This window comes from Camellia sinensis, chromosome 4 (genome assembly GCF_055761805.1).
Source record: "Camellia sinensis isolate YWXY chromosome 4, ASM5576180v1, whole genome shotgun sequence".
Lineage (NCBI taxonomy): Eukaryota > Viridiplantae > Streptophyta > Magnoliopsida > Ericales > Theaceae > Camellia > Camellia sinensis.
The window spans coordinates 155,992,794-156,018,512 of record NC_138964.1 but is presented as its reverse complement, the minus strand read 5'-3'; the positions used below and the strand labels follow the sequence as shown (position 1 = coordinate 156,018,512).

Genomic DNA, 25,719 nt, shown 5'->3' with positions numbered 1-25,719 from the left:
ATTTTGCATCCGTAGGATCATGCATTTTTTCTAACTCTTTTATTTCTTTTTGGATTGCCTTAGAGTACGAGGTGAGCACTTATTGCTTTAGTATATCGCATGCGTGTGATTATTGCTATGTGAAGCATGATTACCAAGAGGTTAAGTGCTTAATTGATATACTTGTTTGAATGCATGTGGATGAAGGCTAATTGCTCAAATTGGGATGATTTGATCAAATATACATACGAGCCCACTTTTTTAAGTGGTATATATTCGAACCGATTTTCAAACAAAACATGAAATCAGAGTGTTCCAATTTTTACAAATTAGTTTATACTTGTGTGCGTCACATAGTAATGCTAGCCTAAATAATTGGAACAATAGCATATAATGTAAATAAGAATCACATCATGATTAGTAGAGGCCGATCTTTGATCGGGTGAGTGAGGTGCTCAATTCATGACCTTCTCCTCTTGTACCTAAGTTCTTGAGTCGAGACACTTTGGTAATGACGGATAAGTGGCCTTTGGCACAAGTTCTGGGTTTCCTAAATTTCTCAAAATATTTAGGTGGCAACTCTGTAATCTAACAAAACAGTTTATTTTTGACATTTTGATTTAAAATTAATTTTTCAAAAGATTTACTGAATTTAAACTTATTTGTATTTATTTATTTCATATTACACTTATAAAATCAAATTTAAAATTAGATGAGTCCGAACTATAAGATTATCATATTTGAAAGAAGCATGAAAAATAAGCTACAGGAAATGCAATGTTGTTATTATTTTTCCACCTTTGATGAGGAATATCCTTACCTGTCTAATATCCTCAATTAAATTACTTGTTCATATTTATGCCTATTTATATATATATATATATATATTTCCTCATTGGCTTAGAATCCCAAGCAAACAGACCCGAAAACCAAAACAGAACACGAAACGCTAACGCGCTTTCTCCTTCAAAGTCTTCTCTCTCTGTTTTTCTCCCTTCGATCGATCTTTCTCGGACGAAAATTCCCACGCACCCCATTTTCCATAGACACAGTCACAGAAAGAGAGAGAGACTCGAATTTCTCAGAGAAAATTCCATGAAACCAATCGCTTAGTCTTTCTCTGCGTAAAATCGAGCGAAAATGGGGTGCTGTAACAGCAAGAACGCCGATTCCAAGGCCACTCGCATGGCTCGGTGGCGCTCCACCGGCATTGTGGCCTTGCGTGACTCCAAATTGAAGGTTCCTTTCTCTTCTCATTCTTCAATCCATCAATTTTGTGTGTATTTTTCATTGTATTTATGTTTTTGTATCCATCACTTGGCTTTGTTTTCTTAGATAGTCTGTGAAAAATGACATAACTTGAGCTTGGTTCGATCAGAAGATGAGTGGTTTTGTAAGAGTTGGAAAAGAGGGAATTGACTCATATATATAGCCCTTGTATTTTGTTATTCAGGATTGTTCAGTTGTTGGTGATAACTAGTTTTGGTTGAGTTAGTGACTTTATGATAGTCCTCATTGTCATCACTTAATGCTTTCGACAACAGCTCCGAGGTGAACCAAGAACCAAACTGGTCCCAATTGTTATAGGATTTTAGGGACCATGGCAAACCATGTAAATTGTTGAACTGTGTGGAAAGCATATTAAAAAAAAAAAAAAAACCTCAAAACGAAGATATGAGTATGTTAATTAAAGCCACAGTGTAGAGAGAGAGAGAGAGAGATTTGAGTGAGTTAGTTGAAATGAGAGAATTGTATTTATAGGGATTGGGCTTCCAACAGTTATATTATAAATGTCAGATTTCCACAATCAAAATAAAATAGTTTTGAGTTGGACAAAATGAAAGAAAGGTGTTTTGCAACACAACTACTCACAGACGCACACAGAATGATATTCAGTGTCATATGATTCACATTTTTGATAAATTGCTTTTAATCTTCAACGCTGGGAGTCTTTTGTGGTTTACGATTAGTAATTGCCGAGCTTGCTGAGGACTGAAACACACATATATGTAAGTAACTATGGAAATTAGGAATCCCCATAGAGGCTCGGGTGGATGTGAAGATGTCCTATGGCTGATTACCCCTTGCCTTTGTGATTTGTGTGATAAATTTGGTAAGGGGTAAAGACATGTCAAAGTGACTTTAATGGACATTTTTGTTGAGTTAATTCCTATTGACTAAATCACACCATAACAAGTTCTTGACTTTTCAATACTCATTTTTGGTTTTTTATGATGACGTGTAGCCTTGTAGGTTTAGTTCCCAATACTTTCTCTCTCTCTCTCTCTCTCGTGTATGTGGGTATGTGTGAGTGAGTGCAATATGCACACAAATAGAGAGACCCACATATATGGTACAAGTGGATTTTTGGAATAGATTTTTAGGCTAGGCATCTCTTAATGTGTGCCCCTTGAAATATTTCTGTCATCATAATATGAGTAAGATTTGGAAGCGTGAAATAAAATAGATAGATGAACCAATTGATGCATGTTCATTTGTTACTTCCCACTTGCTTGTTTGATTTAGTTTGTACTCAAAGATGTATTAATGATTTTCTTTTCTCTTGAACAGACATTTCCTGATGAAGTTCTTGACCTAGACAAATCTGTACGGACTCTTGATTTGACACACAATAGATTAGGTAGAACTCTTCAACTTTTGAAATACTTGATTGTGCCAATTTTTCATCATTTGATTGCATTCAGAGATGATAATACAATCAAATGGTTGCAGTTACAACCACGTTTGCGAACTCACATGCATGTGTTATTGTTTTAATTGTAGTTGCTATTACCTTTCCCATTAGTACCCAGGAGCGAAATTTCATCACTCTTTTGTGTCTAAGCTTTTTGGCAAAGCTGATCCTTTTGAAGTTGTTGTTGTTGCTATTGTTAATATAATTTTGGTTGTTCATGTGACGTGGCTTATGCAGTTGACATTCCTATGGAGATCAGCAAATTGATTAATTTGCAGCGGCTGGTAAGAATCACAGGTTTGCATTTGTTTATCCACACAGTCGTGCTTTTTGAGTTGATACCTCTTGAGATAAAAATTAATTAACTATTTTCTATCTAATTATTAATTTCTTATTTCAATTGTCTTCCAGCATTTGCTAGGAGAAAAGAATTTAAATATGAGAATCAAGATTAACTTGCAATTATAGTTGCTTTCATTTTCTCTTTTGTCAAGATTAACTTACTTATACTCGGGAAATTGGTTGTTATCTTGTGAGATGCATGGGTGACTCAAATGGTTGTGAAAAATAGAAAGTTCTTAGCATAAAAACAAAGGAAAATTAATGTGTACTAAGAAGCATAGACACAAACATGGACACGGACATGCAGACATGCAAATTATCAAAAAATGCAAGACATGACACATTGGGGACACGTGCAAAATATATGATTTTATATGTATTTATTATATGCCATATTTTTGAATATTATATATTTATTCTATGTTAAATATTTGTTCTCATGAAATTCATCAACTTTGGGTATGTTATTCCAGCGAAAAAAATGAAATGAGACCCAATGCGTAATGTGTCCCCAACTTGTCTGATTCCTCCAATGTTTTAAACATGTGTCCAACATCGGTACATTACCTCCAGAGAGGTGCCTATGCTTCATAGAATGTGCATATATTTTGTGCAACGAAGGCATATAGTTTTCATCATCCCAAAACAGAACAATAACATCTAGAAGTGAATTAAAAGACAAAATTGGTTTTGTATGTTAGAAAATAGATAGGATATACTGAAGAAAGGCAACAATAAGGGGGCCTCCTATACGTGGTGATATAGGTTTATTGAAACATTAATCAACTTGCGGTAAGTAGAGGTTTCTTAATGACAGAAAATTTAAAACCTTCCAGGGTTCTGTTGATAATTTTCTGGCAAATAGATTTAAATATATTTTTTGGGTGATATAGATTTATGAAACATAATCAATTTGCAGTGATTAGATAGGAGCTTTTCTTTGCCCCTTTTACCTAATTTGCTTGTCTACCTTTTTGAGAGGAACAAACATATCAGAATTTTAGCATTCTCTTATTTATTCTTTATTATTGTTATTCTTTTATAAAAGAAAAGAAGTTTTATTTGTTTGATGACTGATTGCTTCCTGGGAATTCATTATTGGACGTGCATCCAATTGTGTGTTTGTGACCATCAAGGAATGTTTATTTCAAAAGTTCTCCTTATGCATATATGAAAGAAATAGGTGATATTAATGATGCTGTGAATCTGTGAATGAGCAGTGATTTAGTATGATTCTACTTTGATAATAGAAACTTGAATTTCTCATACCTTGTCTTTTTTCAGGTTTTGGCAGATAACGTTATTGAGCGCCTCCCTCTAAACCTGGGGAAACTTCAATATCTGAAAAATATGTCACTTGATATGAATCGAATTACTATCTTACCTGATGAAAGTAAATTTTTTTTTTTTCTCTAACTAAGAGAATGCTATATTTAGTCTAGTTAATTGTCATTTTTTCATTTGCTTTTATCTGCTTTATCTGTGAACTTGTAAGGGTAATGTTTGTTGCGGAATGGCATGCTCTACTCGTTTCTTATCAGATCTGTGTTTTCTGTTTTCAGTGGGTCAGCTGGTGAGACTTGAGAAGTTGTCCATCTCAGGAAATTTATTGACACACCTGCCTGAGACTATAGGGAGCTTGCGCAATGTTAGTAACTGTATCTAGTGTACCATGAACTCCATTTTTTCTTCCATGGTTATTTTGATCTAACAACACCCCTGTAGTTATACCATTATTCAGTGTTGCGGATGAGGTGACTGCAGTACTTTGATAGACATTCTGTATGATACTGTCTTGATTGCATCAATTTTAATTAGGAATTGTGTGATGCTTTGTTTATTTCCCTTTATTCATGAGTGTGTGCATAATCCTAAAAGTTTGCAAAAAATTGTAAATATTTCTTCCCGATCTCATGCTACTTTTGTGTGTGTAAATCTTTTTTCACCATTATTCTTAATTATTAATTTTAAAACTCTTGTGCCGACCTTATTTTTACCTGTATATCATTGGTGTGGCTTTGTGTGTTTGACTGCTTTGTTCATGTGTCTTAAGTGATTGCATGGTTAAAAGTAGAACGGATTTCTTTCTTTTGAAATTAGATTGTGTGTTTGATGGCCGGGTTTTTTTAATTCGAAGACATTATAGCTGACATAGGAGTCAAATCAAACACTCTAGTAATGCTTGTTGAGTAGAAGCACATGGTCTTTTCAAAATTTTTTGTGGATTTATGACTTTTCTATTCAATGTTCTGATTTCAATATAAGTGTAAATATCTAAGTTGTAGTAACTAACATGGATTGTTGGACAATGCAGTTGATGCTCTTAAACGTGTCAAATAACAAGTTAGAGTTTCTCCCAGAATCAATTGGGAGTTGCTTCTCTCTGGAAGAACTACAAGCTAATGGTACCTTTAAACCTAGTTTTAAATCGTTTTTATTCTTCATTCCCTTCTTTTTCTGTTCTCTCTCTGACAACTGTTGCTATTAATGAAGCCTTAGGGGTCCAGGGATGTATAATTTGAGGCATTAGGAGAATATCTGATGTGTAGTCTCTTCTTTTTTGCGAAGTTTCATAGTTAGTTTTGATCAAAATGAATGTCAGTCACAAACCTACTTTGTTTTTCCAAAGCACTTTAAATTTGACACGACATGTTTGTTTCACGGGATATTTTGACCCATACCTTCTCTAAGATTTTTTATCCATCAAATTTTTCACTATCTTGCTTTTAAGGTTTACTTAACATATTGCTCATGGTCATGGTATGGCCTTGCACATGTTGCTTAAGCCCTTGCAGGGTCTGCATGCAGTTATATGATGCTCAATATACGTGTAAACCAAAGTTTTATTATTAGTTCTATGCTTTTTAGTGCTTTCATTTTGTGGTTGGAGAGTCCCTTATTTTAATCCACTATATCTGCTACCACGCCATTGAACTTGGTTTCTAAATTTGATCATTTCTCTAAGGCTTTGCTGAGCTGGAGCTTTTTCAGTAAATGTTCATTTTGGTTGTTATGCTTCTAGATGGTATTTAAGGATTTGGAAGCTGGAGTTGTTTATGCTCTGATTTCTGCAATCCATTTTGTGCTCTGTATCTTCTGTCATTCTTTTTTTTTTTTTTTTTTCACTCCTAGAATTTCAGTGAGTTGCTTGATAGAAAAATTACATTATTTTTCACCAACTGTGGAGGTGTCAAGCTTCAGATGGTTAAGTGGCCACTAACTTTTGGGGGATTAGTGTGTTTGCTCTAGACCCTGGGCTTCGAGATGCTTCTTTCATATGCTCTTTGTCTTTGCTGAGTTACCATACCATTCTTACATGCCGTTTACAATATTTTCTTACTTATCTTCACAATTCTGGTGGTTTTCTCTTGTTTTTGGCAGAAAATTCTATCGATGAACTTCCTTCTTCTGTTTGCAATCTCACTCACCTGAAGTCACTCTGCTTAAACAATAATAATGTGAAGCAGGTATACGCTGCAGAGTTTATATTCTATCCAACTTCTTCCATGAAATGTACAATAAATTTATGATATGATAGTTTATGCCTCTCATTTGTTTCTGTCTCACTTTCTTCTTCTTCTTCTTCTTCTTCTTCTCATTTGTTTTTGTTTTTGTTCTTGTTCTTTTTTTATTTTATTTTTTATATATCTACATTATGATAAATAACAATATATGCGAAATTGAAAATATGCCTCATCATCATTAGGAAGGAAATGGAAGTGAAAGACAAAAGAGGGTTGGGAGTGTTTCCTTTTCTTTCTACCATCTCCTTTCTGCCCTTAAAGTACTATTTTCTTTTACATTTCTGCTATTCAGGCAACTGAACAAGTGTTTGTTTGTTTTTTATCTATGCTATCCATATATGTATACTATTAATATAAAATGAACATGTCAGTTTGTTGTGAACAACAAATTCAAGCTGTTTAATGCTGCAAGGAAAGAGAGTATACAGTTTTACTTGTAGTGACTATTGCAAGAGTCGTATTGTGAACTAAGAATCTGGCGTCTCTTGCTGTACAGATACCTCCAAATTTGTTGACGGACTGCAAAGCTCTTCAGAATATTTCCCTTCATAACAATCCCATTTCCATGGATCAATTTCAACAGGTACGGCACATTTTCCTTGTGCATGGCTATGATGCATCTTTCAAAATTTTTTCCGTAATTATTGAAGTCTTAAGGCTTTTAGTAGAATTCTAAGTTAACAAGTACAATTTCAGATGGATGGATTCCAAGAGTTTGAAACCCGGAGGAGAAAGAAGTTTGACAAGCAAATTGATGCAAATGTGATGATCAGTTCTAAAGGCCTTGACGAGGGTGTTGATCTATGACACTTGACAATTGATAGTTCTTGCTTACCACATTCTTGGTAATGTTTCTGTTTCAAATTGTCAGTATCCAGCTATTTTTTAATGAATAACCGTTTCACTGGTCCAATTTTAATATTTTGTCATGTTATTTAGTTCCCTCACCGTAGAGTCATCAATTTTGGCTACTAAACTTGAGTAACGATGGGTAATTCATTAATAATTTCTTGATGTTTCTATTCACTTTTAAACTCTTGAAACAATAATGGCTGGTTAATAATAGATTTCTGTTTTAGTCCAAACTGTTTTCCGACATTTTGTTTCTAACTCTACACAGTTTTTCGTTACTCGACTCTAGTGAACTAACAACATTTTGTTTGAGAACATCTATGTCAACATGTATCTCTCACATCAGACCAAGATGTATCTAGGTTGTATGACTGTACCATACGCATGCCTTTCTCGTCAATAACTACGATACTGTTGCACATTGAAATAGACGTTGAGTTTGATAAATGATAAGATATTACAAATTTTACGAATATGGTACATATTACACTATTTAGTGAATGCCTTGCATTCCGTGTGTGCAACAAAGGATACTTCAAAGGAAAAAATAAAATAAAAATATGGTGCTATCAATTTGATGATACATATCTATACATCTTCATATGTACGATGTTGCAGAACTAATTGTGATTTAGGACTTATTGTTGATATTATTAGATTTTAGTTTAATTTTACTTTGACATTTCTAGGAATGGCAGGAGGACGACAGTTGATGCTGTTCAATGCAATGATGTTGTTTTTGACCTCATCTAGCCTTGGTTGCAGTTTGAGGTTGGAGTTACTTTGGCGTCCATTACCTCTCTCCCACATTTATACAATATATCCAAGCTTAGTCGTATCACATTGTAAATGATGGTCATACTGCTAGTTGCTTTGCAAGTATTTCATGGGGTTGTATATTGTTTGATGGCTTATACAATTGGTTGTATTGTAACTTTATACTTATTCTTAATTGGTTGTTATGTTAATTAAGTGTTATCGTTATTTGCTCAATCCTTCTGCGGCTTTTGGCAAATTGTACAAAGAGATGACCATGGTCATTTTCTCTCTTTGCAAGTTGTTCTTATGTTGCGTTTGAATCTTCCATTTGTGGAGGAAAAAATATAAGTAATTTTTTTCCCCCACCACAAATCCAACATCCCAGATTTGATTGTGGGAAGAGCTTTGATTCTCAACCCATGAGAGTGTTTTGGAGTTTATTGTACAGTCAATTACCCAATTCATAGAGCAAATGAAGTGCCTTGAGGACTTCAAATCATCATATAGGTAGGAATCGATTTTCTTTTTCAAATCCTAACTTGTAAAAACTTGATGAGTATTCCCAACACATCTCATTTTTCTAGCAAAGTTATTTTTTCATTTACCAGAGAAAATCTCAATCTTCCTCGAATGAACTACTCAAACCCCATGAGGAGCTTTTTAATTTTTTTTTTTAATAACTTCCAATTAAATTTGAATGATATTAATAATAGATTCTTGCTTAAACTTTTACAGGCTTTTTAAAAAAATTTATTCTAACCTCCAATAAAATTGAATGAGAGAAATAGATTCCCACTAAAACTTCTACATTTTGTTTGAAATTGATATTTACCCATATTAAAAAAAATATTTGATTAAAAGGATTTTATTAAATAACAGAGAAATTATATTGACTTTTCTTGAAAATAATGTAAATAGACACAACAGAAGGATAATCAATGGTAATATATATATTTCAGTATAATAAAGTTGATAATATATATATATATATATATTTATTTATTTTAGTAACTAACGGATGACTAATGGCTAAAGAGTAAAATATTATGCGTACAATGAAATCATGTTAAATTTATAGGGCTTCTTACATTTTCCTCAAATTTTAAGGAATGTTAGTGTAATTTATCCTAAATAAATGAAAAGATGACTATTATATATTAATTTTTTAGGATAAACAACAAATACACTTCATGATATTTGTTTAAAATATGAATTGCTTATAAATATTTCTTTGTTAGAATTTTTTATTTAATAAAATTAACAGAAAAAATGAATTTTTTAACTAGTACAATAACAAAATTACTTGAATTGTTAATTGAAATACATTTATGATATCATTAAAGACTGTTAATTGAATATATAATTTTTTTTTTTTATAAAAGAGGTCATTTGTTGTGCGATTATAAACTTAAAAATGTGGAATATAATTTCTAGAATTACAGGAGACAATTTGTATGTTAGACAAATCTCAAAAAATGTATTTCTAATTAATCATTTTTTTAATACAACGAGATATTATTAGCATTTATTAATTCCTTAATTATTATTTTCAATTATGAAAACCAATTACGATTACAAAAGGAGATAGTAATATAAAAGAGTAACAAAATTATTGATTTGAAATGCAAATGATACCAAAAGGCCAAATATATATATATATATGTTTTAAATTAATTTCACCCCTATTGTAATTACAAAAATTTTCAAATGCGATCTATTTTTTTTCCCTTTAAAATTTAATTTATTTTTAATAATTTAAAATTTCCCAATTTTTGTGTGTTTGGTAACGTTTACGTTTTCAGTTTATATTTATAAAAATTTTATAAACTGGTTTTTGTTTATTTTTTGTTTATTTTTAGAAAAACATAAACTACAAACGCGTTTGGTAATTGAAAAAATGTTTAAAAAAATTTTAAAATATAAAAAAAGTGAGAAATGGCAAGGGGTGGCAAGTGGCGGCAGAAGACGGTGGTGGAAAGCGGTGACGGTGGGTGGTGGGTAGCTGGTGGTGGCGGATGGGTGGTGGTGATGGGTGGGTGGGCGGGTGACGTTGGCGGGTGGTGGGTGATAGCGAGTGGGTGGTAGTAGTGGTGGTAACGGGTGGTGGTGGCAGGTGGGAGGCGGATGGCGGGTGGTAGTGGGTGGTAGCAGGTGGGTGGCGGATGGCGAGTGGTAGTGGGTGGTGGCAGGTGGCGGGTGGTGGTGGGTGGTGGTGGCAGGTGGGTGGCAGATGGCGGGTGGTGGTGGCAGGTAGGTGGCGGATAGCGGGTGGTGGTGGGTGGTGGCCGGTGGTAACAGTGGGTGGCCGGTGGTGACAGGTGGTAGCGAGTGGGTGGTAGTGGTAGTGGTGGTGGTGGCGGGTGGTGGCGGCAGGTGGGTGGCGGATGGCGGGTGGTTGTGGGTAGTAGCAGGTGGTAGTGGTGAATGGGTGACGGTAGTGGGCGGTAGGTAGTAGCGAGTGGGTGGTGGTAGTGGTGGGTGGTGGTGGTAGGTGGGTGGTGGGTGATGGTGGTGGTGCTGGGTGGTGGGTTGTGGGTGGTGGTCGCGGATGGGTGGCAGGTGGTTGGTGATGATGGGTAGCTGGTGGTGGTTGGTGGTGGATGGTGGTGGCAGGTGGGTGGTGAGTGGTGGTGGCAAGTAGGTGGCGGGTGGTGGTGGCGGGCGGTGGATGGTAGTGGCCGGTGGATGGCAGGTGGGTGGCGAGTGGTGGTGGCGAGGGGTAGGTGGTGGTGGCGAGTAGGTGGTGGTGACAGGTGTGTGGTGAGTGGTGGTGGCAGGTGGTGGCGGGGGGTGGGTAGTGATGGCGGAAAATGGTGGCGGGTGGTAACTAGTGTTGGGTGGTAAAAAAAAAAAAACTCAAAACTCAAAACGGAAACACACTTTTCGTATTTCAATTTTTTGGCCAAATTTATAAACTGAGACCACTGATTTATAAATCAAAAATTTTACCAAACAAGTTTTTATTTGAATTTTTAAAATTTTTATAAATATAAACAAAAAATTGAAAACGTAAGTGTTACCAAACGGCACCTAAGCATTTGTCAAACTATACACGCAAAAAAAAAAAAAAAAAGAAAGAGGGAAGGGTATTTTAGGTAATTACTTACGTCCATCTAGGAATCCTCCTCGGACAACCGAATTACTACTATCTTCGGACCGTCGGTTACGAAAATATTGCAAACCCTATCTTTACCCGTCATAGTATTACTAGCCGCCTTTTTTTTCAACTTTCTCTCTCCTCTTTCTCGATTCGATCTTAATATCTTCTCCCAATCCTCAAATCGGTGTCATATTCTTTTACTTCTCTCTCTCCCCAATCGATAGATCTCTCTTTCACCCCTACCCGTTCTGTAAATCGTGTTCTAGGGTTAGGGTTTTCAAATTCATTCGATCTTCGTCAGATCTCCTCGATCTGTCTATCCTTTTGAGTAAATCAATCCGTTTTTTTATCTGGGTTTTGATTCTCTCTGTTGGTTCCGATTTGTAAATTATTTTTTTTTGAGGTTGAGGTTTTTTGGTTTTCGAATTTTGAAAGTTTGTTTGATCTGTAGATCTGATTAATTATTTGTGGGGTTCGATCGCGGTGGTTGTTTTTGTTGGTGGGTTAGGTTTAATTTTGGGGATTTTGCTGAAAATTTGGGGATCTAGGGTTAGGGTTTCGATAAATTTAGGAGTTTTGTTTGTTTTTGTCGATTGGATTGGGGAAACATCAAATCCTATTGGAAATTACCTTTTAGTCCAGTGATCGATCGAATTGGAACCATTTAGGTATCGGCTGTTTAATTTGCTGGAGACTATTTTCTGAGGTATAAACCCTGTTATTTTTATGATAATTTTAGAATCTTAAACCTTATGTTTAAATTATTGATAAGCATTTATTTTTACTTATGCATACTTAAAATAAATAAACAAATAAACAAAACAAAACAAAACAAAACAAGGTGTTATATGAACTCAATTTTTTGAAAGGGTCCTAGTTAATGTGTTCTATTACAACACGTGTCAATAAAGTTTTAAATTTTGTATATTTTTTATTGCGCGCTTTTTCATGCAGAAGCTTCTTAGCATGAACTCACACAGTTAACAAAATTCCTTTTTAAATGCCATGTTTCTTGTATTTTTCCCTATTGAGTTACCTTAGTATTAAAAATTTTAAAAAGGGTTCTTGGCTTGAATGCTTTCATTATGCACTTATAGTCTTTGCAAGTGTGTGATTGTGAAGATGGGTAGCTGATAGTTTGCTTGTATGTTTCATTAATGTCATGCAGAGCAATGACTTTTTAGAATTTCTTGTTAAGTGTTTGAATTTGTGTTCTTTTTAGTATGTGACCTAAATGGAGTCTTTAGGAGGAGTTTAGCTGCTCTAGCTTTGTCTTTTTATAATCATTTGCATGCTTTTCAATTTTAAGATGGCTGTTGTGCTTTATATTTTTGTATTTTGCACTCGGTTTTGATTTCACTTTTATTGTTTGTTCATTTAAAATGTGTGTCAACCCAAGCATGAGATGAGAGATACATTTTTTTTAAAAAAATGATGGTATGGTAAAGTTTTGGAATCTTATCCCTAGTGTATTGTTTTTATAATGAAGCTATCTTTATTGCTGATTGTTGACAATTTTTAATGATGTGGAGAAATGGTATAAAGCATTGTATGTTTTAGGACTTAAGTTTAGTGAGTGGTCATATCATCATCCATGTATGAATTTTGTTTCCAATTCAGTTCCATTTTTCCACATCGTGAGTTGGAACATCGATCATCTTAAATTTCTCTAATTTGTGGTCATTCGAATCATGTACTTTGCAGAACTGGTGCTTTAGTTGAGTTTGTATATGTGTATACATAGTTTGAAATAATTGGCATTCGTTGAAACAGAGTAAAAAACCCTAGTTGCCGAATTCATTTTTTATTCTCTCTTTCGCTTCTGGGGCATTAATATCATGTTTGGGTTCTGTTTTCCTCTCTCTCTATATATATGTACAGTAAAAATTTGGCTTAATGTCCATACATGATAATGTGGTGTAAACCTAAAGTCTATTGCCCTTTTAGGTTTTCTCTGAATTCCTTTCAAATTTTTCTTGCAGATAAGCATGGTGCAAAAACGGCCTTTTGTTGATGAGGAGACATATGAGGTTTCTTGCAAGTACCAGAGACAACTAGAGTACAGTAACCAGCTAGTTTCGTTCCTGGAATTTGTTCCTGCTGAGGATACAACACAGCAACCAAACTTTTCAGGTTGGTAAGAGTTGATGTGTTATCACCTGATTAGTCTTTGGGTATATGGTCCAAAATATACCTGGCTGAATGATGTATGAGTGTGAGGCACTTGTAGATTCATTGTTTTCCAATCATATAAAGTTTTAGGAGAATTCTATCAGGATGGAATGTTATATGTTGCCTTTTTTACGCCTAGAAATAATAAATGGAAATTTAGGGGCGCTTAATGAAGGTCTTTACTCATCTGTGTGGTTTGTTTCCATAAATTGGTTGGATAGAAATGCATCCATGGTAAGAGATCTTCGTTTCTTTTTTTCTTTCAAAGCTTTCATGAACTTACAGGCTGACCGGCCAATGTGTAATAGGTGAAGGTGGGGGCTGTTTCATAAAAGGTGATGAGAAGCATACTGAACTCCTGATATGCACTGAAAATGATGGCAAAACCAGTAGTCCTGATAGTGTTTCCAACACTTCCTTGGACAGCTGCAGTGTTAGCAAAGAAGACAATGGGTCAGAAGTACCATTTCATTTATTGTTCTCCCATGACCGCTGTAATCCTGACTGGCCAAGAAGAACATTAGTTCACTCTGAAGAGATATATACCTCTCTCTTGGAATGTCCTCCTCGGAAACTAGTTCCAGTTGGATCAGATTTTCAAGCTGATATACCAGAATGGGGTACACAGGGTACCAAGAATGTTACTGGTGGTTCAAATGGATCTGAACCATTAACTCACTTTCCTCAAGCTTCAGAATTGGATCTCAGTGATCATAATGATGATGAGACTAAGCTGGCTGGTATTTGTGTCATCCCAATGCCTGAATTTGGACCGTCTGCGTACAACGGCGACACGGTTGGTGATGGTAGAACTGATTGCTGCTGTAGGGATTCTGGATCTGACAGATGTGTTAGACAACATATCAAAGAAGCCAGAGTAAAACTTTGGAGAATACTTGGCCCAGAGAGATTTTTGGAGCTGGGATTCTGTGATATGGGAGAGGTAGTGGCAGGAAGATGGAGTCTAGAGGAAGAACACTTATTTCAAGAGGTGGTTTTTTCAAATCCCGCATCATTGGGCAAGAACTTTTGGGATCATCTTTCAATGGTTTTCCCTAACCGGACCAAAAAGGACATCGTCAGCTATTACTTTAATGTCTTTGTGCTGAGAAGGCGGGCCGAGCAGAACATCTGTTATCCAATGAATATCGACAGTGACGATGATGAGTGGCAGGGGAGCGAGGATTCTGTAGAGGAAGATGAGGATTCTGTGGTTGAATCCCCGGTGTGTCAAGATGATCCTTTTCATAATGAGATTCACGAAGAAGATTCAAATGAATATGATGACAATGTAGCGAATGCAGGTTTTAATAATTGTGAAAACATAGTTGTTGATTGTGATGATAGTATCATTAATGTTCCAGAAACACAGCGGGGTAAACTCTTCTGGGATGATAGCAGAGACCATTACCTTCAAGATGACTCATGCACTTCTTCTGATGCTGGGACTGAACCACAATCAACCCATGTGAAGGCTAACCATGGCAATTACTGTTTGGATGGTTTTAATAGCCATGAATTTGATTTGGAGCCTTGTGACACTAAAGTATGGGATATTGGGTACTTGACCTGTCCTAAAAATGAAGTTGATTTTTTACCTACATGCAGTATGATTGAAGAGGTCTTTGGGGCCGGAGCTTGGAATTACAATGCAAGTGATGGCCAGGGTTGAGTCAGCATTGTTTTGTTGTTTTATTGCTTGCAAGGTGGTCCAGGCAGAAAGTAGGAAGTGCACAGTGCAAGATTTCAAATAGCGGTTCCAAATTCGAGTTAATTATATTTTGTCAAGTTAATTATATTTTGCCTCTCTCAGAGGAAGACGGTTTTTTGCCCTCTAGGCTAATCCCCTCTGGATTTATTTATGTTAAGATGGTAAGCAGCTCCAATTTTTCATTGGTACTGTTCAAATGGCGGAAGATGGACATACCTGCCTGCCCTTCTGTAAGATATTGTTTTGAAGGTGGTTGGGTAGTATATAGGTTTTGAGTCAATAATGTGGATTTAACTGTCCCCAGATTGTGCATCTCTGACTGCCTTTCTTACATAAAATCCCACACTGATTTTCTTTTGTTGTGGGGTTCTTTCCCCCAAGAGAGGTTGATGCGTACTAGTTATTGCAAGTGCAAAGGCATTGTGTTATGTAATATTGTAATATATATATATATTTTTTGTACCTTTTATGCAATGTTGATAATAGAAATATTTCAATTCTTTTGTTTGGAGTCCCATAAAGCTTTGGCAATGATTGTGTTGTGTGAGTGTTTTATTTGTTTGTGAAATGGCAAAGAGAAAGGGTTTGTGGTTCCCATGATAGCAATCTGGAATTAGGCCTCGTTTGGCAACCGAATTTTTTAGTCAAAAAGTTATTAAATTAGTTAAAAAGTCAACAATCCATATCAAAAAAGTCAAAAATTTTCTTTTCTCTTTACATTTTGTACATCTTTTCGTAAAAAGTCAAAAAGTCATCCCAAACATATTGGGTATGTTTGGTTTGTGTTTGAGAGATGTGTTTTAGAGATAAAAAGTACGAAAAGTTGTTTGGTTTGGTTTTTTTCAAAAGATGTTTTGGAAAATTATTTTGAGAGAGAGTTTTGGAAAAAGTGATTGATTTGATGTGTGTGAGAGAGAGATTTGTTTGGAAAACTTGTTTGGTTTACAAGTTTTGAGAAAATTTGTTTGGTTTGATTACTTTTAAAAACTTATTTGTAGAGAAAATTTCTCAAAAATTTTTCAAAAATACAAACCAAACGAACCCATTAGTTTTTTTTAGCTCATATTTTAGTTAAATAGTCAAAAAATTACTAAATTAGCCTGTTCCTAAACGAGGCCTTAAGTCTAAAGATTCTAAATATCTCTGTTTGTTTGCTTTTTTTATTGGTAATCCTTTTAATCATTTTTTTCTATTAAAAAAAAAAAAAAAAATTTTAATAGTTCAGTTTCAACATGGACACCATAGCATTGAGAATGCTCCTTAGCTCTGCTTTTAGCCAGTCTAGTGGCTTTGCCACTGCTACCATTGTTTGGTGTTCAAAAAGATATGAGAATAAATTAAATAAAAATAAATAAATGAACATGTTTGGCGTGTGATTGGATGTGGTGGCCGGAGTGTTGTGGGAAGTCATGGATGGTCGGAGCTGCTTTTGTTGGAGCTTGCTGGCAGTCAATGGTGGGCGGAGGCGGTGTGAGAAGGACCAGAGTGAGAATTAATTTTAAAAATAAATGAAAATATAGTTTTTTTTTTTTTTGACTTCTAAAAATTTTAGAATCAATTAGACTTTTTTGAAACCAAAATAATATACCAAAACAAGGTGAGATCTAAGTCCAATGATAGCAATATCAAATCCTCTAAATAGAAGCATACTTAATTTACTTAATTGTTTGACAATATATATATATTCTAATCCTTGAATTGGTCACTATTGATAGTAATGCATCATGATCCACAACATAGTGGGATGTCTTTTTGAGTGATGTTTTTGAGAAAGTAGAGCTCTAAATTTGGGCAGTCAACAAGGTCGATAGGCCACTGAAGTGGTATTTGTACCTTTTAATCTTCAAAAACAGTGGTGCACACTATTTTAGAGCATATGGAATATGTTCTTTATTATTGTTATTTTTTTTAAATACATGAAATCTATACTTTTTTTTCATTTTCATTTTGTAACGCAAAGTTTCCTTTCAATAATAGACATCCAATCCTCTGATTTACAAAATTTTACAGCAATGATCTTATGGTATCAACTCTAGGAAAATAAATTTAAACCAAACTAAAGAACAAAAAACTAGTTCTAAAAACTTGCAAAGAGCATAACTTTAGCTAAAATGGATGTTTATAGTTTATTCCCCACATTGGTAAGATAGCCCTTTGCGGCATTGCCACATTGGATTTTTTTTTTAAAAAAAATCCAAAAGTCAAAATGAGCGCAGTATTTTAAAGTCAAATAATTTTTTGGTGGTTTTCTTATATGAAGTTATGAAATGAACTTTGATTCTTACACCCACATGGCTTCAAACAAGGAATGCAACTAAACAAAGAGGCCTCTTGCTTGGTTAGCTGAAAAGGAGTTAATAAACCAATTGAGTAGAGAGTGACAATAGTGCTCTACCTAGATTGGTCACCCAAACAACCCTCATCAATCCAAAAAACTTGCTAAGAGATGGTCCCACCCAAAATAGTTTTGTATGAACACAAATCAAATTCAGATTGGAATACAAAATATATTTCACTAAATAAGATTTCACTAAATATATAGGTAAACCCAAGTTTAAAAAATCAAAATTTATCCGGTTCTATAGTTGGGTTTTGCATTCTTAGACTTATTCTGCCTACAAATGTTATTTGCTTATATATATATATATATATAGGGGTAAATCACACTTGTCTCACTTTTAAAGTTTAGAGAAATTGCATTGAGCTCCATAAGTTTGGGATACTTCATTGCGCTCCTTAAATTTTTATCCGTATAATATTTAACTCTATTTTTATTAATAATTCGTTCATCGTATGAGTGAAAAAAAATAACCTAGTCTCTTTAGTCTTACAAAAAGACAAGTTCATTTTTTAATTACGTCAAACTTTTCAAATTTATTGTATTTTTTTTTTTTAAATTTCCAAAGAGAACAATATAATTTGCCTTATATATTTTAGAAAGTTTATTTTTTTTTTTTCGCCGACTCTTTTGAGTGTTTCCCAAGGATTGCTGGTGAGAACTCTAGCTCACTCACAGATGAACCATTATTACTCATATAAAGGAAACACATGTGCATCTTTATGATGATTTAGGCTATATATACATAAATAAGGGTGGTGGATTTGTTGTTGCCTCATCTATATACATATAAAAATATACACAACACATTTACATTAACTAGACAGCTTGCACCTGGTACAACTTAAGTATTGACAAACTCTACACATCCATGTAAACCACAAAACTAGATGCTTTTTATAGTTGACAGAGAGGCCTATGAGAGAGACATCTATAATTTTTTTTTGTTTTTTCAGTCTATCTTTGTGAATTGTGAAGCAATTAACCAGCCATCTAACTTACCTAAGTTTTTGGTTAAAGCTTAATTATAATTCTACACTAATCATATATATATATATAGAGAGAGAGAGAGAGAGAGAGTAACATTCTTATGCAATATATATATGTAGATTTTCATCAGTTTCTTACCATTCAAATGAGTCCATGTACGTAAAAAATGAGACCACAGTCCTAGATCTTTCTATTTTTATTTTTTTGATAATCACCAGGGTCCTAGATCTTGCTTTGACTTCTAGGAAAAGGGTGTTTGTGGGACCAAATCTAAAGTATTTTTTTTTTTGCCATTTTGTACAGTTCTCTCATACACATAGGACATCTAAGCCTTTAAATAATTTGATTGGATATCATAATAGAGTAATTTTTAAAAATAGGGGCTAACACAATGAGAAGTTAATCTATGTTTCTCGAATAATTTTTAATAGTTTCAAAAGTCACACAATCATGTATGAAGTATGAAGTTAAATGTAAGAGCTCTCACCATTATATGACTCCTAAAACTATTAGGTATTATCCCAAAAGTATACAATGATTTTCCCTAATGCAACAACTTTAGAAAGGTATATCAAGAGATGAATTCAACCCAAAAGAATTGTCACTATCCAACTAGCTAAGTTGTCTCCAATGTAGAAAAATAGTAGATTTTATTTTTGCACTAGATAGAATATTAGTAGGTAAGTGAAGTTTGTTCAATATTTTTCATAAACTCGAACTTCAAACTTTCCCTAACATTCTAAAAGCAAAATCACTTGAATTACGCTCAAATTCAACTGTAAATTCATACAATGTCCTAACCTTAGTGGTTCCAACCATGAATGATTATGATCATCATCATCAACTAGAGGAAGAGATTGACCAATGAGCAAGCATAAAGGTCAAAGTAGGGCATCTTATTTTAATCGCTCAATTATAATGTTTACAAGGAATGGGAGAAGAGAAGAGACAATTAATGAGTGGCCATTAATAATCTTTCCTTGGAAGGCGTCTCTCTACTTGTCTATTTGAGCATCACTTTTGGAAAAAGACCGGCTATATATACTCTTCACTCACAAGTGAAGTTTCTATGGGGAATAGGATATGCCATTTTACATACTAATTAGGTGTGCCCATACCTAAGCACTAAACATTCATTTTCCTTTAATTATACGTTGAAAGCATAACAACATGTGTAGAATTTCATTGTAGATGTATGTATGGTCCTACTCATTTACGGTTCTAATTTCAGCAGTAGAGTTTGAAAAATCTCAGTCGTTGGTTGAAAAATGACAGATTTGAATGAACGAGAAAAAGAGAGTTTATTATATTTTCATGACAAAAAATAAAGAGAGATAGGGAAGATTAATCATAATTGTCTGTTGGAAAATGAAATATTTGGATAGAAGAGAAAGGGTAGGTGTTTTATTTTTTCTCACATAACGTCGATGGATCTCAATCACCCATTGAAAAATGAAAGGTTTGGATGAAAGAAAGGAGGGATGTTCTATCTTTTCTGTGAAAAAAAATAGAAATAGGACATACGGATCTTAATCGTCTGTTGAAAAATGAAAGTGTGGATGAAAAAGAGGGGGAGATATGTACTATTTTTCATAAGAAAGAAAAATGAGAAATTATTTTTCAAGTTAACGTGGCGGTTGGAATTTTTTCGACTTTATCACTGAAGTTAGAACCTTACATTCATTAATGTGTGGCACATGGTGAAGGCTCAAGTTATTTTGTCACCAATACATTTGAGCCTAAAGTTAACTTTCTCAATTATCAGATTCTTTGCATAGCTTAGAATACACTTATGGGACATCATTTTCAATTGATACCCTTTTCTTTGGTATAACAACTAATTGATAGTGTAGTGGTTAGGCAAACCCCCCTTCTTTGGTGGTTAAAAAAAACGAAGAAGAGATGCAAAAAATCAAAAGTAAAATAATTAAGAAAATCTATGTTGAGTAAATAAGGCACCCCTTAGGTGTAAGGACAGTGTTACTCGAGATTTTAATTTGTATTTAACGTATTAAAAATTCATTTAAAATTTATTCATTTAGTTAAATTTGAGTATATTTTAAAATTTATTTATTTTTTGAATTTGGCTTGATTAGTTTATATGCGTTATACAAATGTATAAAAGCCAATTGAGCTCAACTAGTGATTCACTCGTTTAAGATTAGTTTGAAAGTCAAACAACATATTTTACAAATTCCTTACTTTTTCAAACTAAGTTTAAACAATCCATTTTTCTGCGTGGCTTGATTAATCAAATACACCTTTTTTTTACAGCCTGTATTAAAATTTAGGGCATTGATTTAGACCCCCTTAAAACACCTATCCCCACAACCCCCTCACACACATGGAGGTTGGGGATTGGTGAGAAGGAAAAAAAGAAAAAAAAAAAAAAAAAAAAAAGTTACCAATCAAAACTAAAGGGGGTCAAGGGGGTGACCCCCAAAGGGGGTCTCAACCTTTATTCTAAAATTTAATAATTGAAATCATGTTAAAAAATTAGAAGCCATGTTTAAAATTTCGGTAAATTACGCTTTACTCTCTTATGTTTGGCCATTTTTTTTTACTTTTGTCTTTAAAATTTATTTTTTCTTACTTTAATCCTTCTTGTTTCAAGTTTTTCTCAGTTTACTCTTAAAGTTAATCTCTATTCAAAATTAGACAGAAAATGCCACAACAATTATCATATAATATAAAAAATATATTATTATATTAAAGTTTGAATTTGTGTCAAAGGTGTGAGTTATATTTAATAAAAATATTTTTGTGGCACTTGCTGTCATGTATTATTTCCTATATAATTTTGGACATAAATTAGCTTCCGGAATAAATTAGGAAAAACATAAAATATGAAGAGTCAAAGTAAAAAAATAAAATCAAATCAAAATCAAAGTGAAAAACTGATTAAACATGGGGTTTCTTTAGCTTTTGGCATGTTGGAAAAATATGATTTTTATAGGCTTATTTTGGGCTAATTTTGAGCCCAAATTTGCGTGGGTCCCAAACATCTTTTGGGGTGGATCCAAAGAGGTGACGTGTTTCTTGTCGCATAGCAAGTTATATGGTGCAAACGTTTTGTCAAAACCATTTTATGAGTGAATGGAAAATTAACGTCGTTTTCGGATTCGTGGAATACACAATTAAAGAAGTAAAATGTAGATTTCCTTGAAATTGATTGTCCCACATTAAAACTTGAATGGAGCTTATATGAGTATATAAGCTCTAGGTGGACAAACTGGGGTTAGGCCCCAAAGGGCACCTCAAGTTTGTAGAAGGGAGGAGTTATGGACAAAGTGAACCTTAGCTCAAACCACCACATGCGCGCGCTGCCGTAACCGGCCGGTTCAAGTTGAGGGTTAGGTCCTTACATTAATTTTTTGGATAAAATTTGTTTGAATTTTTCCAAAAATTCTTGCGGGAAAATTATTTTTTCTGGATGAAATTAATTCAATTTTTTGTGTCAAATTTGAATTCAAATTTTCTGTCCAAAATTGTGCCTCTTCTAGTCCGAAATTCCTAACAGATTAAACTGTTCTAAACAGATTGAAAATTGCCAGCAGTTTCGGACAAATTCAAACTAGTTGTCCAGCAGATTTATTCAAATTTGAATTGCACCTGTTCAAATTCAAAAACAGATTTGTTCATTTCAATTTGTACCTGTTCAGACAGTCACTTCTATGCCTATAAATACTAGAAGTTTTTCAGCATTTGGACATTTCAAAATTCACTTGTTGCTTTCCTTTTTTGCTCTCTTGCATTGTTCTTCTTCAGACTAGTTTTAGAGAAAATTCTGAGAGTATAGAACACATGTTCTAGTTCGCCGTACAGATTGTTTGGAGTGCTACTACAACCTGTGTAGATCATTGTATCCTGGGAGATAAACACTATTTATCCATAAGCACCGACGCAGGGCGAATTTGTCTTAAAGACAGAGTGTCACACACTCGACTTGATCTTTTTTGTACTTATTCATTTCGGTAAATAAATTCTGTAAGTAATTTATTTGATTTGGCTTCAAGTTTTTTTTTTTATTTTACACAGAAGATTGTTTCAATAATCTTAAGAAATATTCGAATTATTCTATTTATACAGAATGTTTCATTTGTTTCCTTTCTTCATTTCTTCTTCTTACGGAAATTAATTTTCTGTGCGTATACAAAATAATATTCTGATTAGAAAATACAAATAGTAGTAATATACTGTTTGACAAATAGTAGCAATAGACTATTTATTTCCTTTAACAACTAGTAGTAATATACTGGTTATCATTAACAATTTCAGAATATTCAGTTGTGAAGTTAGTCAGAAATTAATTTTGGTTTTCAGAAATAATTTTTGAGTTTTCATTATTAAAATTCTATTTTTAGTATTTTAATTTTTGAAGTGTTACAAAAATATTTTTCTGTGTAGAATTAATTTGTTTAAATAAATTTTTTATTTTCAAATTAATTGGAAATAAAAGATATAATTCTTGTTTCTTTTATTTTTACAGAATTTAAATTATGTGTTTATGGTTTAATTTTCTGTGTAATATAAAATTCTAATTTTGTTTTATAATTTAGAATTCATGGCTACTGAAACTAATGCTCAAACCAGTACTAGTATGGTGACTGCCATTGCTCTAATCCCTTCTCCTATTGTGGCTGTGTCAGTCAATCACGGTGAGAAGCTAAAGAAGTTCATAGAAACTGATTTTAAAATATGGCAGCAGAAAATGTTGTTTTCTCTTACTACTCTCAACTTGGCGTGTTTCCTCCGTGAGAATGCTCATACTCTGAATAAGGATGAAATCGACCGAGAAATGGTTGTTGCGGTCGATGCCTAGAAACATGCTGATTTCCTTTGCCGAAACTACATGTTGAACGGGCTTGATAACACATTGTACAATGTCTACAGCCCTATCAAGACGACAAAGGAATTTTGGGAGTCTTTGGAGAAAAAGTAAAAAACAAAATATGCTGGCTCAAAGAAATTCGTAGTAGGTAAATTTCTGGACTTTGTGATGGTTGATTCTAAGACTGTGATCATCCAAATTCCAGATCTCTAACTCATTTTGCATGACATTTGTGTAGAAGACATGTCTCTCAGTGAATCTTTCCAAGTTGCTGCCTTCATTGAAAAATTACCACAAGGCTGGACGAAATTCAAAAATTACCTCAAGCACCAGCGCAAGGAAATGACTTTGGAGGAATTGATTGTGCGTTTGAGGATTGAGGAGGACAACCGCAATTTTGAGAAGTGGGTTGGTAAGCATCAAATGGAGTCTAAGGCAAATGTGGTGGAACATGCTACAAAAGCAAAGAAACAGAAGTATTCTGAAGAATGTTCCTCACAAGGCTCTAAAGGAGGAGAAACTAAGAAGTACAAGTTCAATAGCAAATGTTACTTCTGTGACATAGAGGGATATTGGACCAAAGATTGCCCTACCAAACGCAAAGACAAAGAAAGATCAAGCAAAAAGCGTGTTCAAGCCAATATGACCGAAGTGGACACAATTTTCAATGATGTAGATGATGTAAATCTTTCTGTAGTTGTTTCCGAGACAAACCTTGTTGGAAATCCTAAAGAATAGTGGGTGGACACTGGTGCTACTCGCCACATCTGTGCCAACAAAAAGATGTTCATATCCTATTCTATAGTGGACAACGATGAACAACTTTTCATGGGCAATTCCTCGACCTCCAAGGTTGAAAGACAAGGAAAGATTATTCTGAAGATGACATCTGAAAAGGAACTCACTCTCAACAATGTGCTGCATATACTAGGTGTACGGGAAAGAAATAAACCTTCTCGTATAATCCTGTTGATCAAGTCTGCGCTTCTTTGTACGTCGTCGTTTTATCACCTGAAAACACAAACGTGAGCTAGCCGGCGGGTGTGTGCCGGAAACCCCTCTAATGCCTAAGTCAGTAAGCTTAACAAATAGACAAAAGCTCTGTGTATTTAGAAAGCAAAGTTGTGTGTTACCTCTCCAAAGGTGATGTTTGTGAGTTTTATAGGTTTCGTGTGGCACAATCCTAGTAGGACTTCTACTCCTCCATGTAGAGTCCTCTTAGGATTCATACTACTGAAAGATAATGCTTATCCTTCAACACCCCCCTCACTGCTTAAACCAAGTGAGATGGTTTTTACCATGGCCGAACTCCAACATGACCGAAGTAATCATGGCTATGCTGAGCCGCAGAGTAGGCCGAACTATCCTTGGTTCGGTTTTTCTTTTCACTACAACTTATCTCAGTTCTCTCATGTACGAACCATGGTGTGTTTAGACCGAGCTACCGAGTAGTAAGGTTCTGACCGTTCTAACCACAATACGCCATGATCGGAATAACTCTGAGACCGGTCTAACTCCAAGTCGATTCTGGACCGGAGTAACATTACATTTATCTCGGGCTGGAGTAATTTTGTACCTCTCTTGGGCCGGAGTAACTTTACGGCCTTTTTACTCAGCCCTTCGTATTGTGGGCCATAATGACCATCTCCCAGCTCGGCCCAATTTTCACAAAAATTACCCTCTCAATTGCCCCTTAATTCCATCTGCACAGCATGATAGGGATTACCTGTCTATCAGCCAAGCTGATGTTTTTAAGCCTTTCCAGCCGAGCTAAAAACCCTTTAGCCTTTCCAGTCGAGTTAAAACTCTTAAGGCTTCCAGCCGTGCTAATTTTACACCGGGCTCTGCTTGTCCGGTCAAAATCGTCTCTTCAATCACAGCAACTGAATCGTTTCTCCTTCCTAGGACACGTGGCACGTACTGATTGACTGAGGACGGCTGTCACGCTGTCTTCGTACTTCGTGAAATTTGAACAGTCCCGCCTTTTTTCCCTTTACCTAAAACGAGTCTCTTCATTTTGACACACTTTGCAACTTCTCTCTCTCTGAGCCTCCATTGTTTCTTTATTTTCTGAGCTCATGTTCTCCATAGCTGTTATTCTCCCTCCAACTCTTGCCTCTTCATCAGGTAAGCACTGTACATCTACTTTGTTTTTGTTTTCGTACTTTGTTTCCTGTGTTTTTGCAAAACATATTTTTCCATTTTGCTTTGCTTCTGTACTTTTATGGAAAAAACTTAACCATAGAACACATGAGTATATAAAATATCCTGTAGAAAACTGGTTTTTGATCCAAAATCATGATGCAACCGAACTAGGATATTGTTTAAGCTAGGTAAAAGTCTAGTCAGCTTACAACTGGACTAACACTTCATGTTTACACCAGTAGCTTTGAATAAGTCAGACCACTTCTTGATAGACCTTAGCC

The 25,719-nt window shown here is 34.6% G+C and overlaps 2 protein-coding genes across 4 annotated transcripts; both read left to right on the top strand.

The window, feature by feature from the left end:
• Window positions 1-861: 861 nt before the first annotated feature.
• On the top strand, window positions 862-8,385 carry LOC114291692 (Leucine-rich repeat (LRR) family protein). 3 transcript variants are annotated; one of them, XM_082866633.1, is made up of 10 exons: window positions 862-1,218; window positions 2,551-2,620; window positions 2,912-2,958; window positions 4,301-4,409; window positions 4,579-4,664; window positions 5,331-5,421; window positions 6,398-6,483; window positions 7,037-7,123; window positions 7,237-7,385; window positions 8,091-8,385. In XM_082866633.1, exons 1-9 carry the CDS (start codon window positions 1,120-1,122, stop codon window positions 7,345-7,347), a joined length of 786 nt encoding a protein of 261 aa, XP_082722759.1. In that variant the 5' UTR covers window positions 862-1,119; the 3' UTR covers window positions 7,348-7,385; window positions 8,091-8,385. The 3 variants fall into 3 exon arrangements, with proteins under 3 accessions (XP_082722759.1, XP_028091357.1, XP_082722760.1); XM_028235556.2 differs by having other exon boundaries at window positions 8,082-8,385; XM_082866634.1 differs by lacking the exon at window positions 4,301-4,409 and having other exon boundaries at window positions 877-1,218; window positions 2,912-2,971; window positions 8,082-8,385.
• Window positions 8,386-11,266: 2,881 nt separating this feature from the next.
• Window positions 11,267-15,655, top strand: LOC114291700 (uncharacterized). The gene is made up of 3 exons (XM_082866632.1): window positions 11,267-11,957; window positions 13,234-13,384; window positions 13,732-15,655. The coding sequence occupies exons 2-3, from the start codon at window positions 13,240-13,242 to the stop codon at window positions 15,093-15,095; spliced, it is 1,509 nt and encodes a 502-aa protein (XP_082722758.1). The 5' UTR covers window positions 11,267-11,957; window positions 13,234-13,239; the 3' UTR covers window positions 15,096-15,655.
• Window positions 15,656-25,719: the final 10,064 nt, after the last annotated feature.

Coding starts and splice junctions, on each gene's coding strand:
- LOC114291692 (XM_082866633.1), top strand. CDS start 1,120: ATGGGGTGCTGTAACAGCAAGAACGCCGATTCCAAGGCCACTCGCATG. Junction 2,621..2,911: donor TTTGACACACAATAGATTAG/GTAGAACTCTTC, acceptor TGGCTTATGCAG/TTGACATTCCTATGGAGATC. Junction 5,422..6,397: donor GGAAGAACTACAAGCTAATG/GTACCTTTAAAC, acceptor TGTTTTTGGCAG/AAAATTCTATCGATGAACTT.
- LOC114291700 (XM_082866632.1), top strand. CDS start 13,240: ATGGTGCAAAAACGGCCTTTTGTTGATGAGGAGACATATGAGGTTTCT. Junction 13,385..13,731: donor ACAGCAACCAAACTTTTCAG/GTTGGTAAGAGT, acceptor AATGTGTAATAG/GTGAAGGTGGGGGCTGTTTC.